The sequence below is a fragment of the Parastagonospora nodorum genome (assembly GCF_000146915.1).
Source record: "Parastagonospora nodorum SN15 chromosome Unknown scaffold_19, whole genome shotgun sequence".
Classification (NCBI taxonomy): Eukaryota; Fungi; Ascomycota; class Dothideomycetes; order Pleosporales; family Phaeosphaeriaceae; genus Parastagonospora; species Parastagonospora nodorum.
Genome location: NW_001884567.1, coordinates 81,466 through 96,638, shown reverse-complemented (window position 1 = coordinate 96,638; position 15,173 = coordinate 81,466). Strand labels below are relative to the sequence as shown.

The following is a 15,173-nucleotide window of genomic DNA, read 5'->3' as shown; positions in this document are numbered from 1 at the left end:
GGCGAGCAATCTCACCGACCTTTCGCGTTCAGAATTTATTGAACGTACCCATACCTCATGTTATATCTACGGCGCGGCAGCATGCATCCCCCGGCTCCCAAGACATTCCAAGCTTTTCCCCGCACCGCGCAACGGCCGTCTTACCACCCAGAAGGCTTCCGCGCTGGCTTGGCATGCACCTTGGTGTCGAGCCGCCTGTGGTGGCTGATTATTCGGGAGCTCTTCTGTCGCCGGATTGCCTGGCCGCACGTTTTTGCTGCGTGGAGTGCGTGGAGTGCGTGGAGAATCTGGAGAATCTGGAGAAGTGGATCTCTGGAGCTATGTAGATCTCCGGTCAAACGTGCGGAAGGCAGCCGAATCTGGGTGCGCGAAAGCGTACCCGATCATGTGGTGTGATTAGTGGGTCTAGGTCTGGCGCGAGAGAAGGTTTGTGCGACGTGCATATGCAGGTAGTGGATGTGTTTCTTTTCAGCTCGCTTGATGTCGCAACCGATTCCTAGGTCAAGACGAAAGAGAATGTGGAATGGAATTTGTGCGACATTGGAAGTGTATTGCACAGAGTCTAGACTCGTGTGTATCAGTCCGACGGAAGAATGTAGGAATACTTTGAACACACGCAACTAGTTAGCGGAACCCACCTGACCCTTGCCGATAAAAAACGCCGTGACACTTGTCATACTCACTCCATAACTCGGGCTCAGATGTCATAAACCCTAGCCACTTGGGTTCCACGCAATACCTCTTCTTGTGTATCTCGCCGTTTTTCAGCTTGACCCAGCCGTCCCTGCGCATCAGCCGGCTAGGATGCTACAGCACAACCTTCCTCGCGTCTTGGAGACAGCTCTCGCTCGGGCAATACGGACACTTGAATCTTGTGTTTGAGTTTTTGACAAGCTTTTTGAGTGATTGATCGGCTATGACGTGGCCACAGGGCATCATCATGGGCGGGTTGGAGTCGGTGGTCTGTTCCTTGGACACAGGACACACAAAAATGGAGTGGAAGTGGTATGGCGATGGAAGCGGGATTTCGACGGGCAGTTCGTTCTGTGTGGTCCATTCGGTGCGCTTCTCTTTCATGATGCTCTGCATCTTCAGCAGGTAGGGAAGAGCAATAGCGCCTGCTGTTGCGGCGATGAATAGCGGCGAATCGGCACTGAGGCCGAGCAAGGAGCAGAATTCGCGATTGAAAGAATGTGCAACTTCTTCCCAGGACGAGTCGTTGTAGAAAATGTGTCGGTATGGAGAGTCTTGGAGGTTGGGGAAGAATGCCATGGCGCCCATCAGCTCTTGAATCTCACGCGTGTAGCGCTTCTGAAACCCGGCGAACTCTTGCTGGGCGTAGCGAAATGCGTCCTGCGGGCCGGATGCATATTCGTCCATGTCGTCTGCGTCGCTGTAGTTGAACAGGCGGATGAACTCTAGCCTGGCCAGCTCGAACTCGAGATTGCTACCTCGCGCCTCCAGCATGTCACTCCGCTCTTTTGCCCACTGAATGGCGGGTTCGAGGTTTCGCTGCCGCCGGAGCTCGTCCAGAATGTGATACATCTCAGCGAACTGCTGCTGCAGCTCGTCCGAGTTGAAGGTCCCTTCTGCGAGGTCCTTCTCCCACGACTGGCTGATATAAGGGTTCGGCGTGTTGGCGGTGGGCTCGGGGTGTGGTGGGCGGCGCTTGGCCTCGTCGATGAAAGTGGAAGCCACGTCGAACTCGCCTTCGCGGAGGAGGTGCATGGCGATGGCGCGGTTGATGAGGGCGGGATGCGATGAGAGAGCGTCATTTTCGGCGGAAGGAAGGGGCTTGTCTTTGAATTTCTGCAGCACGCTGTCAGTCCATGCCGTGGCGTGCGGTGCCTGAGGTGAGAGAGCTACCTTGTCCAGCACCTTGCCGTACTTGTTAAGTCCCGCATACACAGGCTTCAAGTCCTTTTGGGCCGTCTCGAGCGACTTCTTGAAGGAGTCCTGCAGCTTGGCGAGGGTCAAGGGCGCCGTCTTCGGATCTGATGGCGTGGTGGTCAGCAACGTCCCGATGGGGGGGACCGTGGAAGAGACACGCACCTGCAGCAATCTTGGCGCGCGCTGCAGTCAGCTGATGTATGGCCTTTTGGATGTCGTCGATGCTCGTGGAGAGGTTTGCGCTGTTCTCCAGGAGCTCGACCTGCTCGCGGAGGTCGTCCATGGCGGCTGCTTCCTTGGTCGGGGCTATGAGACGTGGAGCGGGCGTGTGGTGGTGCAGCGAGCGGCGGCGGACACAAGGAGGTAGCTGTATGCCGTCCAGCAAGTGACACTGCAGTGGCCCATGGTCGTGTGCTGGTGTGCTGGCGTGCTGGCGGGGGTGCGAATGCGGTGCTCTATCGTCGTGGTGGAATCTTGGGGTTGGAGCTCCCCCATGTCCCATGACCCACGCCATGACGTGGGGGCGCGCAAGCTTCCGCCATGCATCGCTGCTAACCACTAGACATTTCTTGGTGAGCCTCTGCACATGCGGCATGCCCGACGTCTGCTCTCTGCTCCTCTGCTCCGACCATGCGCAGAACAGCACAACTCCCCCTGCACCGTGCCCTCATACGCCCATAACTGCACGCGGCCGCCGGAGAAACTCCCGGCCTGCACCTGCACTGGCACCATGAGAAGCTGGCCTTCACACCACCACGCGTCACGTCCACGGACCCAGCCATAAGGCTGCACACCTACCGCCGCCATGGCCACCGCCTTTCCGCTGCTCCACTCGCGAGCCGACTCGGAACATGAGCTTCGTCGGCAGGTGCCTCCTACACAACCAGCCGCCCTGTCGCGCACCAACACGGCCCACTCCAAGCCCCAGACCACCTCGATCAAGAAGTCGTCAACCACCGAGACAATGCCCGAAGAGGGCTCCGTAACCTCGCCAGCCTCAGCAGCCCCGGGCCATCAGCGCTTCGTGCTCACCGACTCCGTTGCCGCCCGCTACCTCGAGGACGACCCCAAGACCACCGTCCTCGCTCGCAGGCAGAAGATCGAGGGCTACGAGATATATCTGGTCGAGCAGTGGGCCTGTTCGCGATCCCACCCCACCTTCCTCATCACCACGTACACTGGCAACCCCTCTGATGTTGTGCTGGCGACAATCATAAGCGTCCCATCAGACGAGGCAGAATGGTCGCCTCAGATGCGTCTGCTCTTCAAATCTCTGACAGAATACCATGCACGACCCAAGGAGACGCCCTACGGCACTCTCATGATTACGAACCTGAGTGGATTTCCATCCTCGCTGACTGTGATTCCTATACCAGGTGGGGACATGAAGAAGTACCGTGACATCTTCTTCGTCAATGAAAATCTCAAGCGCATGGGATGCTCCGGCCGTCTGGGCATCAAGCTTGCGCCACCGAGTAGTGCAACCGAAGCAAAGTTCCACCAGCTTTACCGCACAAGCGAAAAGATCCCTTTCAATGCATCCGTGATCGAGCTTGTGAAGCTGTGCCAGGTTGCACTGGTCCTATTTGGCAAGCTCGAGCCAGAGTACGCTGACGGGCTGCTGTGCGACTTGACCGAGAAAGCCATCAATGATTGGTGGCTCGAGCACGGGGCTGAGTACTACACGGTAGAGCCTCACGATGGCATACTTGGTCCTACCACGGTCGCTGCTTTGCTGGGCATGTTAATGGGCTCGCGTAACAGGCTAAGTGCATGCAACGCCCCAGTTTCCAAAGACGTCTTCGACATCGAGAGCACAAAGCGGGGCATCGCACACTTCCAGAAGTCACAGCATCTCACAAGAACACGCCGACTAGACAGACAGACCCTCGACAAGCTGCGAAGATGCACAGCAAAAGCTGCGAGCAAAGAGGGCTGGGCCGTACCCCGAGCCTTCAAGTCCACCGTGGCCGAGCTCGGAGGCAAAGGAGGCGAGATGGTCATGGGCATGGTAGGAGCGGGTCAAAAGGATGGCATTGCTGAAGTCGAGACTGTCGATATTGATCAATTTGTGGAACTAGTTCGGGGAGGACACGCCAAGTGGCTGTGGCACGGCAAACCTCGCAAATCTACGGCAGGTGACATGTTCAATCGTTTACCCGGAGAAGAGCGCCCAGACTCCCCAGACGAACAGGAACTTACAAAGAAGCCGCTTACCAGAGAATCGACCATCGACCACCAGCGACTCATGAAGCGTGAGAACACGGCTGACAGTAGCAAAAAGGCGGAAGTATTTTCACCAGATGGTACAGAAAAAGACAAAGACAAAGACCCCTTTTCGAAACGCGCCGCCATCAAAGCGATTCCTGGAAGCGGCTTTCGACACATCAAAGATGCCGTTGGTCTGCGAACGCACACCAGTAAACATTCGAGAGATGACCATCCTGGTCGGCATAGCCTGCATCGAAACAAGAGCGACCTCCGTTCACCTCAACTTGCAGACGCCAATGGCACGCTTCCCAGGTCAGATGGGGATCACTCGTCCTTCGTTTCTTCCCAGCGCACACTCACAGACCCTGAGCCCGCCTTCGCCAAAGTCTTGACCGAAACGCCTCACGAGTCTGCAGCCAATCTTACGCTGGACAAGACACTCCAACAAACAAGTGGCAATTATGAGCCGTCCGCATTGAGGAATTCTGTTGCTGAGAGCGATGCGTCGATTGAGGCTATAGCCGAAGATCCTGTCTTAGAAACCGTCTATCACGGTGTCGAGCTCAACGAAAGGCTGCCCATCGAGGAAGCACACGAGATCCCACCCCTTCTCCGTCGCACACTATCCAGCGATCAATTCGACTTCTACCAAGCCCCACGTCACGACGACTGGTGGCCTCGCCAACTGTCCTTCAGTGTAGCCGAAGAAAACGTCCTGCGATGGCGCAACATCGCCGCTCCAGACATCGACGAAGAAGCCGTCGAAGATGCCGACAACTCCGCAGCTCTAGGCGCCAACCTCGCTCTGCAAAACCTCCAATCCGAACAGCTCAAACGCCTACATCACCGCCTCGCCTTACTTTCCAACAAAGACTCAACATGGGTATACTCGCGCCTCACCGACCTCGCTGACCTCGAAGCCGCCGCCGACGCCGATATTGAAACACTCGATGCAATCTACTACCCGCGTCTCGACACGTACCACGACCTGCGTGAGACCGCGCACGGCATCATCACCAACAATCGTAGCCAGCTCACCATGTCGATCCGCGAATTAGGAGATGTTGGCGATAAGCTGGACTACGAGATTGGGGCCTTGCGCGGCAAGGTCGAGGATGTGGAGGATGCGCTGGTGGAGTTTGAGAGGCAGGTTGAGATGGTGGAGGGGAGGGCGGGAGAAATGGAGAGGGTGTTGGGGAGGAGGGAGGGGTGGTGGCATTGGTTCGGGAGAGTGGCGATGGGGATTGGGACTGTGTAGGAGGTAGAGAAGGGGAGCGTGCCAGTGTTTTGGAGAATTTTGGATACCCTTATACGCTGAGGACCGACAGGATTTACATCAGAGCTCGAGTCAATAGTATCATGTTACACATCAATCGTGCGACTTGTTCTGCTGCAGAGATTGGGAATCATTATGAGCTCAGTAGCTGTGGATGTTCCATCCCAAGGATGCACAGCCCCACCTCAGCCTTGTTTGGATCTCTTTCCCTCTTTGATCTTCTGCCCTCCTACACTAAAAGGTCGCCTTAATTCTACTGATGGCAATGCACATTCCACCTGGAGGCATAACCTTTACTGCTTTATTATTAGCGTCTCGCAATGAACGCCTCCAGCAGAGTCTTTCGCCATGAACCGCTCGACTATAGCATCAAATCGATCCGAGTCATCCGCATTCTTCCAGACCTGTCAGCCGACGGTCTGATCCAATGCAAAAATCCACAACACTACAATTAAAGAAAACTACTCTTGTCTTAGCTATGTCTGGGGCAAGCCTCCATCGCATCAAAATATCATAGTCAATGGCGCTAGTTTCGCCGTCCGCCAAAACCTTTTTGATTTTCTCGAAAAGACACGTCCTCTAACCACATCAGAATCATACTGGTGGATCGACGCGGTCTGCGTTGATCAAGATAATGGCATTGAAAGAAATCACCAGGTACAGCAGATGGGCAAGATATACTCATACGCGCAATGCGTCTACATCTGGCTTGGAAAACTGCCCTCAATACCGTCGATCGCGTGTCTCCTCTCTCCACCATGGTCCATGCTTTCAAGCAAGAAGCAGTACCGGCGCCGCATCTGCAATGTCGACGTGTACCAGAACCCGTATTGGGGACGCGCCTGGGTGACGCAAGAAATCGTGCTTGCGCGACACCTGAAAGTTTTTATAAAAGATACGGTCCTGGATTTCAGGGACTTCATAATCGCTATTGGATACCCGACAAGTCCTAGTAAGAGACGAGGTCAGGCTTTGTTACCCAAGTACCCTGGACCGAAGCTGGGTGTAAGTAGGATCGAGCAGTATCTCCTCGTCAAGCCTGACCTGCTTACACCCGAGACACCTGAGGATGGGGGAAGAGCTAGTGTGTGGTACTCCGGCCTCATCGCATTGTTGGACAGATTTAGGACATGGGGATGTGCTATCCCCCGCGACCGTATCTTCTCCCTTCTAGCACTATGTGAGGAGGGGAGAGGGATCACGGTTGACTACGACGTTCGCGAGGAAGAATTGGGATATCAAGTGTTGCAAAACTGCACTGAGCACGCTTTGTCTTTGCTCTGCCATGCTCCGTGGGAGAAGCGCTTCAAGTTTCACCTCCGGGGTCGGACGAAGTAGGCACAATGCCGCGATGCGGGCCTTTCCTTCAAGTCAGCGTCGAGAAATGGAAATCACGGTCGCGCGTACGCATGCAGAATCACAAGCTTACTTCACAGGGACTGAGATACTTCGACGTGCCAATATGGACGCCGACCTTCCCTGCACCCCGTTCTGACTATTCTTTACCTTGTTTCGTCACGCAGCGCGTATTCGAAGCACTCCACCTTCACGCAGTCTTCATACCCCATGATTACGTCTACAAGCAAGATTCGCATTTCGACCTAGGCGAGGAAATCCTCGTACCCGAACACATGCGCTCTTTCCTTGGCAAACTTGAAGCCGAGTGCAGGAGCGCCAGTAACCCAGGAAACATCAGGCTATTTGCGAAAGGGTTCAGTTTCGGGCCTGGAACTGGAATTCGCATATCACTGAGTCTGATTTGGAACTTGGAGAGAGATTATGGCGTGACGACTTGTGATGTTGCAGTACCGGCAGTGTGGAATCCTGGGACTCCGCCATTCATGAGTTTGGGTTGTGGGGCGTGGAATACTTTAAGAAAAGGAGATGAGGATGAAGAGAGGGTGTGCAGATGAGAATAAGACTTGTTGATTGTAACGGGCGGCAGTGTTCTAACTTAGATTACCCCTCCTCGCTTCCAACGTTAAATCCGCCTCTCGGACAATGTTTACCGCCAGCGTTATATGCCCCGTTCGTATTTCCGCTGTCACAAGGCTCTGAGTTGGATGAACGATCTCAATCCAGCCAATAGTTGTCTTGCTGTCGATGCATACAACTGCGTCTGCACAGACTGCAACGTAGCTTACTTTCCATGTACATAAAGTCCGCAAACCGAACATTAAATCAAGATACTTCAAGGCCACCACAACCACACATAAACTCACATTGCCACTCCGCGCACTCAACATGGCCGCCGAAACACACCAATCCCCAATTCAAATTCTCACATACATCCGGCGCAACCGCTCCCTAACTCGCGCTCAATTCTACACGCACTGGGAAATGATCCACGCCCCCAAAGTGATCCCCCTGGGGCCGAAAAGCACGGCATCATTCGCTATCAACAGGTATTGTTCCTTTTCCCCTTTCCCCCACCCCCATTCCCACAACCACCGCAGATCCACACCACCGGCTCAATGGTGCCCATCCCCTCTACCGCCTCCGCCCCCAACGCCCTGCACACCATCGACCTACCCACCATGCCCGTCGAATTCGACGGCATAGCGATGTTTCTGGTCCCGTCTCTGGAGCAGTTTACCGCTGCGTTTCAGGATCGGTATTATGTGGAGGTGATTGAGCCGGATGAGAGGGTGTTGTTGGACAAGGAGGGTCCGGGGAGTGGGATTGTGGCGAGTTTTGTGGGGAGGGAGGTAAGGTTGGTGGAGGGCGGGAGGAGCACTGTTGGGGGGGAGGGGATGAGTGGAGGGGTGTTTGGGGAGTTTGAGAGGAAGGCTGCTGCAGCGGAGGAGGACGATGATGATGATGGGAATTGAGAGGCGAGGAACAAACTTCTTGGTGGAGAACATAGAGGTTTAAGTATGATTGGGAATGGTGATGCTGATTTACATTCTTCTCCCCCCCGATATGTAGCTTGAAGCATATCAAAGAAACGGTAATATTGGTGATAGATAACTTTGCTAAAGGAAGTAAAGTCATAAACGCGTAGACACTGCAGCTAAGTTCCTATGGATTCAAGAGAAAAAGATGTCAGAAAATGTACAAATAGATCGATCGCTCCTCTTGCGTGTGGAACTGCGGGGGTCGACCCGCTGCGAAGGTAATGTAAGACGACTTTGTCCACTACGGTTAAAACATGATTGCGCCGAAACACCAAGACTATAATCTTGGGATCTTCCTACAAGTACTCTGCATTGGTATTTGTGAAGCTAATTTCCTATTCCAGCATGGACAAGATGCGCATATTTCCTGCGAATACGACGAGTAAGAATGACACCACGGCTTCCATGAAATCTATCCATTTACCTAATGATAACCAGATGTCCGGTACGAAATACCATGGAATGAGCAGGACGACGACATTTCTATGCCAGGAGGCTTTGAAGACTACCCTTGCAGTATCCTACGCCAAAAGATAATGCAATAAGGAAGGCACAGCAGACAAAGCTATAGACGCTCTTCGAGCCACGAAGCAGAAGATCCTGCTCAGAAATGTCCAGGGAAACTGAAGGCTATACTCCGGAAACTACTTTGTGAAAGCGCGCGAGGCCGCGAAACAAGCACACTGGATCGATGTGATACAGCAGTTTGGATCTTGGTCGACGGGCACATTGTCGCTCGATGTTCTGAGGCTGAAGCCTGGGCAGGGCGTTCACAAAGTGGATTTGAGCTGGAGGGAAGCAAGAAACAGGCGTGGGGATTTGAGCTCAACGCGCAGTTTGCGTCTCTGCGGCCGCATCGAGTTAGCGTCGCCAGTGCAGATGGAGAAGACGGTGGTCAGATGCATCTTGTCATGCTCGATGATGGCCTTCTGATATTGTGCGTTCCAGATGAGTTACTTCCAGAAGGCCGTCGAGGTGATGGCGACACTACTTTTGTGGGGATCAAACAACAGCTGGAATGGGAGTCTCGAGGTCTATGATCCCTGGAATGAACACAGATACTCTTGTAGCGATGAAGAATACGATTCTGACGCACCCTGGTATATGAACAATGAAGGAGAAGAGCACTATGACCCTGATGGGCAGGTGAGGGAGCTCATTGGGATGATGAAGGAACACTTCCGAGAGCAAAGGGATAGAGTATCATGACTTCAGTGATGGGATATGCATACAATGCAACTATGTCTTCTTCTTGAACAGCCATCCACCTAGCCACAACAACGCCGGCACAGCCGCAACGGCTGAGATCAAGCCCAGTACCCACGCCATCGTCTCCCACCCTCTGTCCTTGACAAGGAACCCTGCCAATAACGGCCCAGCCATGCACCCAGCTGCAAAAGCCATATTGAACAATGCATAAGCCTGCGCATACGCTCCGCCCTTACCAAACCCTGGATGTCCGCGAGCAAGCATGCTCTTCTCCTTAGCTTCCACCACACTGGAGATCTCCGCCATAATCGGCGGAAAAGTGGCGGCGAGGAATAGTCCCGTGATAGCCAACAGTGCACAAAGAAGGACCTTATCTTTGATCGTATTCTCGTTGACGAAACGAAGACATACGAGTGGTGGACAGGCGCATAAGAATCCAACAGTAACGAAGTAGCGTCCACCGAACTTGTCGCTGAGCCACCCAAATAGGGGAGCGAGGAAGCCCGGGAGCAAGATGGGTAGGAAGAGCAGGCCGGCGCCGGTGGCTGAGAAGTTGAATATGTTGGCGGCGTGAATTGTGAGGACGGAGTCGAATGAGGTCATAAGTGTGGCTTGTAGGAGAGCGCATACCAAGGCGGCCCAGAGACGGCGGGAATACAAGAGCGAGAGAACGGGAGGGAGACGATCTCGTCGACGCTGGCGGAATGCCGTGGGGTCGATTTCTGGTCCGCCCGTAGCAGCCTTCTCTTCATCTGGTATTCCATCCGAGGGAGGAGTAGTCGTAGTCTTTCCTCCGTCCAACTCGTCGCTCGCAACCACTGGAGCTCGTCCAGCAACATCAGGATCCCATCTCGCCGCCACTTTCTTCTCAACCAACAGAAGTCGAAGTACGATATCAAGCCCAATCAACGCATACGCCATGCCAAACACGGCATTGTATCCCGCATGATCAAAGACGACACCACCGAGCAACGGCGAGAGCAAAATTCCAAGCGACATCCCCAGACTGAGCCAACCACTTGCTTGCGCGAGTTGCTCTTGCGGCACAGTATCCGCCAGCAGCGCCAACCCAACTACCCATCTACAATTCATTAGTCGCTGATCTCCTCTACACCATACCTCAACTTACACGACCGCCGCACTCGCACCCTGCAAGATCCTCCCCGCGACAAAAATCCCCACCGAATTACCCACATTCAGCAACACTGTCGACCCCAACAACGCCAGCAAGCCCAGCAGCAAAGGCGAGCGCCTGGATGACCCGCGATCAGCCAGCCATCCGCATATAGGCGAGAAAGCGAGCAGTGAGGCACCGTAGATAGCGATGAGGACGGACACCCAGTATTGGGTTCTGTCCCAGGCCACGTGACTGCGTGTTTGGAGAGCGAAGGGAATGACGGGAACGATAACGCCGTAGAGGAACATGTCCTACGCGAAGTTAGACTAGCGATTGGTAGGTGAGATTTTGGGACGGGAGGGATGTGTACAGTAAACACAGCCAATGAGATCGTGCCGATGATGAACGCATCCGAGCTTCTGTATTTTAGAAAGATGGGCGGCTTGGTGCCGTGGTGCGTAAATGACGACAGCCATTGTGGTCGCGGCATGTTTGATGTCGGGTTGGTAAATCAAGAATAGGATTATATTATGTGGTGGCTGAGCATAGATGATGCATCAGGATGGCTGGATGTCTAGCTGATGAAGAAACTGATGAGTTTGTTTGCCTCAGAAGTTGAAAACGCTGGACAAGGCTATGCCAAGTCTCGTTCGGACCCGTGGACTGCGCGGGCTGCGAATGTCCGCGCGCGTCGCTTGTTTCATCACTGTCTTTTTTGATGCCAGTCATCTTTACAACACATCCTAGGAGCGAAGAAATCGTGATGTTGAGGTCGAAGAAAAAAATGATCAGGATGTTGTGGAACGATTGGTAACATCGTAGCGGTGCGGCTGAAATTGTGGTAAGCGCGGCAATGTCCGGAAGAGAGAGCCGAGCGTTCTTCATTAGCCATGAATTAACAACCAATAACAAAGGGCTCAGATTGATGGTCATAATGATTCGTAAACAAAGAGAAGGTATATACAATAGGAACACTCATGTGCTCTTTTATCCACCTCGCCACTCCCATCTACGTAGGAGTCTGCCCATTGCGAATACAGCGACTCTTGTCTGTCAGCGCCTTAGGACAAGTAACCTCCTTAAAGCTAACATCAGGGTTATCCGCGCCGCCAAACCAGTCAAACCGCCAATAACATCCGGCCTTCAACTTCTCGGGGAAACTATCACACGCTGAGCGAGATGAGATGCCGCCGTATTGCTGACCCCAACCCTGAGGCGGCGCTCCCCACTGACTCGTACACGCGTTGAAGAGTCCTACGCCACCGCCTGGCATCGCGATGTCAAAGTGGTTTTGGCCAAGGTCGCCGCCGGTGTTGGTGGTTTGCACGATCATCTTCTTGCCGCTGACAGGGCCGGATGTGAACGTCAATCTAGAGACGGAGCGTTAACAATGGTCAAAAGCGAGATAGTTAGGATCATCTCACTCGTAGCAAGCGCAACACCAGTTACTCTCAGTCTGTCCAGCCAGCTTGACAGCAGCGAAGCCGTATGCCAGCTGATCATTAATCGCCCAGGGACTCTGGTTGGTGCACATGTATGCTTGTCCACCATTCTCACAGCCATTCTTAGCGGCCATATCCGCGAGAGGGTTGTCTGACTTGTCGCACGACTGGATAGGCTGGCTCACGGCGGCCTTTCCTGACCATCCACATGAGCCTTTGCAGCAGTCCCAGTATCTGGTGGTCTTTCCGGTTTTGGTCTGGGCATCGACGGTGGCAAGGCCAGTGGCCAATGCTAGGAACGCTATTTGTGTAAAGGATACCATTTTAGGAGACGTGGGATGCTTTGCTCGAGGAGAAAAGATGGTACAGACTATTAACAGTAGTTTCTCTACAGGAGGGAACTTGCAATCATGATATATGGCAGTCGCCCATGGTAGATCTTCGCCAGGTACTACCACCCCACAAGTTCAATCTACGTTATTACCATCAACCCTTGAAAATGCGCAAGTTTATCTCCACGGAATCACCCTGCAGCCATCTTGGTACGCCAACCCGGTTGGCGGCACCTGTCAGACATCATCGTCAAGACTTTTAATTACCTAAACAGGTAGCACACTGTGGTGCTCCCTCGCACCATTGGCTAGATGCCAACTCGACAAGTAATGATCGGTCCTGACAGTAGGCTAGAAAAGCAAAAATGCGGATACAGTGGGCCATATGGCTATGCCAGCAGACAGACCGACTGTTGGACAATTTGCAGCTTATTGAGGTGGCGGAATTGCGGGTATCGTAGCCCTGAAGCGCGACAGGGTACGTTTATTAAAACAGCGCGGCATGTCTTGACGCGGCTCGGGACCTGAACTGCCATGCGGGGTGCATGAACGATGAGCGCCCTAAAGCTTGATTTGCATGATTGTTGTTTCGCATGTGATGGCAGGTCGTACAGCGACTGTGGTAGACCTTATAAATACTGCGTCGATGATGGTTTGATGGATATGAGACTGCAAACCACCAATGTTGGTGGGGTGAGGAATAAGCGCGGAGCTAATGCGGCCTCATCTTGCTCATTCATCTCCATCGTCGCACAAGCGATATCATCATCTTCGCGCGCTGCATCTCGAGTCACTGTTCGGAGCTTTTTGAGTCGGATCCATCCCGAGGTGGAGCTTTGAAACACTGGTGTACCAGTCATTTGGAGGGCAGGCGCACCCTGAACGAGCACTTTGAGCAGTCTGCAATGTACATCTGCAATAGCATGACTACACGTCCTCATTCCCGCAACTTTGGTTGCTGCCTCAAGTCGTGAAATATTGTAGCTATGTCTTGTAGAACTGACAGTTGTATTCAGGAGTGGAGGATGTTTCCCGCACGGGTCGGCGAATTTGGGTGGATACGAGCATCAGCACTTTGTGTCTCCAGTCAGCATTCTAGTTTCTCGTACTTAAGTTCTCGCAGACAAAGATGCCCGTAGCAGGTAACGAAGGGAAGAAGAAAGAACGTCATGAAGGGCAGGGCAGGTAAACGCTTAAGCCATCCTCTCGAGTACAATGATGGCAACACGAACTCACTGCGCAGAGACGACGGAAAGTTCCATATACGAAGTTGGCATACGTTACGTAGTCATCTACATACTAAGCTCCATCGACAACTCCGTCCACGCGTCGAGCTATGCCATATCGTTCCACCCACTGGCTGTAATCCTGCTGCCGCACGAATGCCTCGACAATAGCTGCTTCCTCTCTTTGTCTCCTGGCTGCGGTCTTCTGGAGCACCACATTGACAGCCATGATTGCCACTATAAAGTAGATAATGTAACCGAGCATAAGTGCGTGCTTTTGGCGACCAGTAGCGTTATTTAATTTATCCATGATGAGGCTGAGTACCAGAAGTAAGGGGACTGAGTTTCGCACGAGTAGTTAGAAAGTTACAAGTCATGCCGCATGGCACAGCGTGCTTATTGTTCGCATGATTGAATGCGGAATACAGGGAACATCTATTCGTTGTGAAATAAATTACTAAATTCATCGTCGCGCCTGATTGACAATTCACTGTGGAATGGGTAGTACTCAACTGCCCTGAATACACCCTATTTGAAGAGGCATCTCGTGACTCCTTGCGCGTATGGAATGGCGCCATTGTATGTGATTGAGGATTTTATCATAAACTCAAGGGAGGATGACTAGGGTCTGACACGCGCAAACGAAGTCCAACAACATCGTGTAGGTATACCTTCATGCTATAAGAAAAAAAATTCAACCGCCTCTTTCTCCTCGTGTTGGACGCGTACGTGCCACACTGGGGTATGGGAAGCTGGCTGCTGGGATAGGTTGGTTACTCTAGCTGGCAGCCGGTGTGGTGAACCCCTGTAGTGTGAGATATAAACTTCGCCCAATGTCTCGTGACATGTATTCGTATGCCTTACTTTGATGAAACGGCGTTGAAGTTTGGCGATCCGCTTGGGCGACTGAACGAAGAGTAGAATTGCATGCCTCCACCAAACAGGCCGGGCAAGGGGAAGCAGCTAATTAAGACCCCGCGGAAGTTGACATTCCACACCCACACAGTTGCCTGAATGGTGGACGATTCAGAATTCAGCAACCGAAATGAGCCTTTTCTCCACACGCAGAAACATCGCATCGGGCAATGAGGGACAGCACAACGGGCCGACGGGCTGCGCTTGACCATGTTCATTCTCCTGAAACAAAGTGTGACATCATGTCCAAGCGCGATAGGCGCATTCAAGCTCTGATCCGAGCCCACGGAACCTCAATCCGACGCAGGGTCAAAACACCACCAGCATCCACGACTGTGCAAGAATGCGCTTCTCAGTGGCCAGCGGATCCTTCGGATGGTCGCACGGCATGACTTAGGACACGCTTGTTCTGTTTGACATGTCGACTGGGGTCCTCAACGTGCAGTGACAGCTCCCAGCAGGGACTCGCGCTGGTAACCTTCCTTCAGGCATTGATCGCCGCGATGCTCTCGGGTACGGGCGCACACGTCTGACCAAAGATGATGATCGCCAGACCGCTGTTCTTCATCGAGGACCGGTCTCCCTTCTTAACACCTCTGACCCCGCGTACTTGGCCGTCATCTTATAAACGCAGTCAGCCTCGTTGCTGCACCAAAGC

At 53.2% G+C, this 15,173-nt stretch overlaps 10 protein-coding genes across 10 annotated transcripts; 6 read left to right on the top strand and 4 right to left on the bottom strand.

The window, feature by feature from the left end:
* Positions 1-807: 807 nt before the first annotated feature.
* On the bottom strand, positions 808-2,173 carry SNOG_11310 (hypothetical protein; the record flags this gene model as incomplete). The annotated part of the gene is made up of 2 exons (XM_001801503.1): positions 808-1,994; positions 2,053-2,173. The coding sequence occupies 2 exons, from the start codon at positions 2,171-2,173 to the stop codon at positions 808-810; spliced, it is 1,308 nt and encodes a 435-aa protein (XP_001801555.1).
* A 522-nt stretch (positions 2,174-2,695) lies between these two features.
* Positions 2,696-5,359, top strand: SNOG_11309 (hypothetical protein; the record flags this gene model as incomplete). The annotated part of the gene is made up of 1 exon (XM_001801502.1): positions 2,696-5,359. One exon carries the CDS (start codon positions 2,696-2,698, stop codon positions 5,357-5,359), a length of 2,664 nt encoding a protein of 887 aa, XP_001801554.1.
* A 338-nt stretch (positions 5,360-5,697) lies between these two features.
* On the top strand, positions 5,698-6,715 carry SNOG_11308 (hypothetical protein; the record flags this gene model as incomplete). The annotated part of the gene is made up of 2 exons (XM_001801501.1): positions 5,698-5,783; positions 5,854-6,715. 2 exons carry the CDS (start codon positions 5,698-5,700, stop codon positions 6,713-6,715), a joined length of 948 nt encoding a protein of 315 aa, XP_001801553.1.
* Positions 6,716-6,720: 5 nt separating this feature from the next.
* On the top strand, positions 6,721-7,290 carry SNOG_11307 (hypothetical protein; the record flags this gene model as incomplete). The annotated part of the gene is made up of 1 exon (XM_001801500.1): positions 6,721-7,290. The coding sequence occupies one exon, from the start codon at positions 6,721-6,723 to the stop codon at positions 7,288-7,290; it is 570 nt and encodes a 189-aa protein (XP_001801552.1).
* Positions 7,291-7,621: 331 nt separating this feature from the next.
* On the top strand, positions 7,622-8,208 carry SNOG_11306 (hypothetical protein; the record flags this gene model as incomplete). Its single annotated transcript, XM_001801499.1, has 2 exons — positions 7,622-7,735; positions 7,783-8,208. 2 exons carry the CDS (start codon positions 7,622-7,624, stop codon positions 8,206-8,208), a joined length of 540 nt encoding a protein of 179 aa, XP_001801551.1.
* A 411-nt stretch (positions 8,209-8,619) lies between these two features.
* SNOG_11305 (hypothetical protein) lies at positions 8,620-9,314 on the top strand (the record flags this gene model as incomplete). Its single annotated transcript, XM_001801498.1, has 3 exons — positions 8,620-8,656; positions 8,713-8,790; positions 9,040-9,314. The coding sequence occupies 3 exons, from the start codon at positions 8,620-8,622 to the stop codon at positions 9,312-9,314; spliced, it is 390 nt and encodes a 129-aa protein (XP_001801550.1).
* Positions 9,315-9,513: 199 nt separating this feature from the next.
* SNOG_11304 (hypothetical protein) lies at positions 9,514-10,482 on the bottom strand (the record flags this gene model as incomplete). Its single annotated transcript, XM_001801497.1, has 1 exon — positions 9,514-10,482. The coding sequence occupies one exon, from the start codon at positions 10,480-10,482 to the stop codon at positions 9,514-9,516; it is 969 nt and encodes a 322-aa protein (XP_001801549.1).
* A 1,127-nt stretch (positions 10,483-11,609) lies between these two features.
* On the bottom strand, positions 11,610-12,365 carry SNOG_11303 (hypothetical protein; the record flags this gene model as incomplete). Its single annotated transcript, XM_001801496.1, has 2 exons — positions 11,610-11,970; positions 12,025-12,365. The coding sequence occupies 2 exons, from the start codon at positions 12,363-12,365 to the stop codon at positions 11,610-11,612; spliced, it is 702 nt and encodes a 233-aa protein (XP_001801548.1).
* Positions 12,366-13,003: 638 nt separating this feature from the next.
* Positions 13,004-13,829, bottom strand: SNOG_11302 (hypothetical protein; the record flags this gene model as incomplete). The annotated part of the gene is made up of 2 exons (XM_001801495.1): positions 13,004-13,373; positions 13,675-13,829. The coding sequence occupies 2 exons, from the start codon at positions 13,827-13,829 to the stop codon at positions 13,004-13,006; spliced, it is 525 nt and encodes a 174-aa protein (XP_001801547.1).
* Positions 13,830-14,757: 928 nt separating this feature from the next.
* On the top strand, positions 14,758-15,143 carry SNOG_11301 (hypothetical protein; the record flags this gene model as incomplete). Its single annotated transcript, XM_001801494.1, has 2 exons — positions 14,758-14,893; positions 15,004-15,143. 2 exons carry the CDS (start codon positions 14,758-14,760, stop codon positions 15,141-15,143), a joined length of 276 nt encoding a protein of 91 aa, XP_001801546.1.
* Between the last annotated feature and the right edge of the window lie 30 nt (positions 15,144-15,173).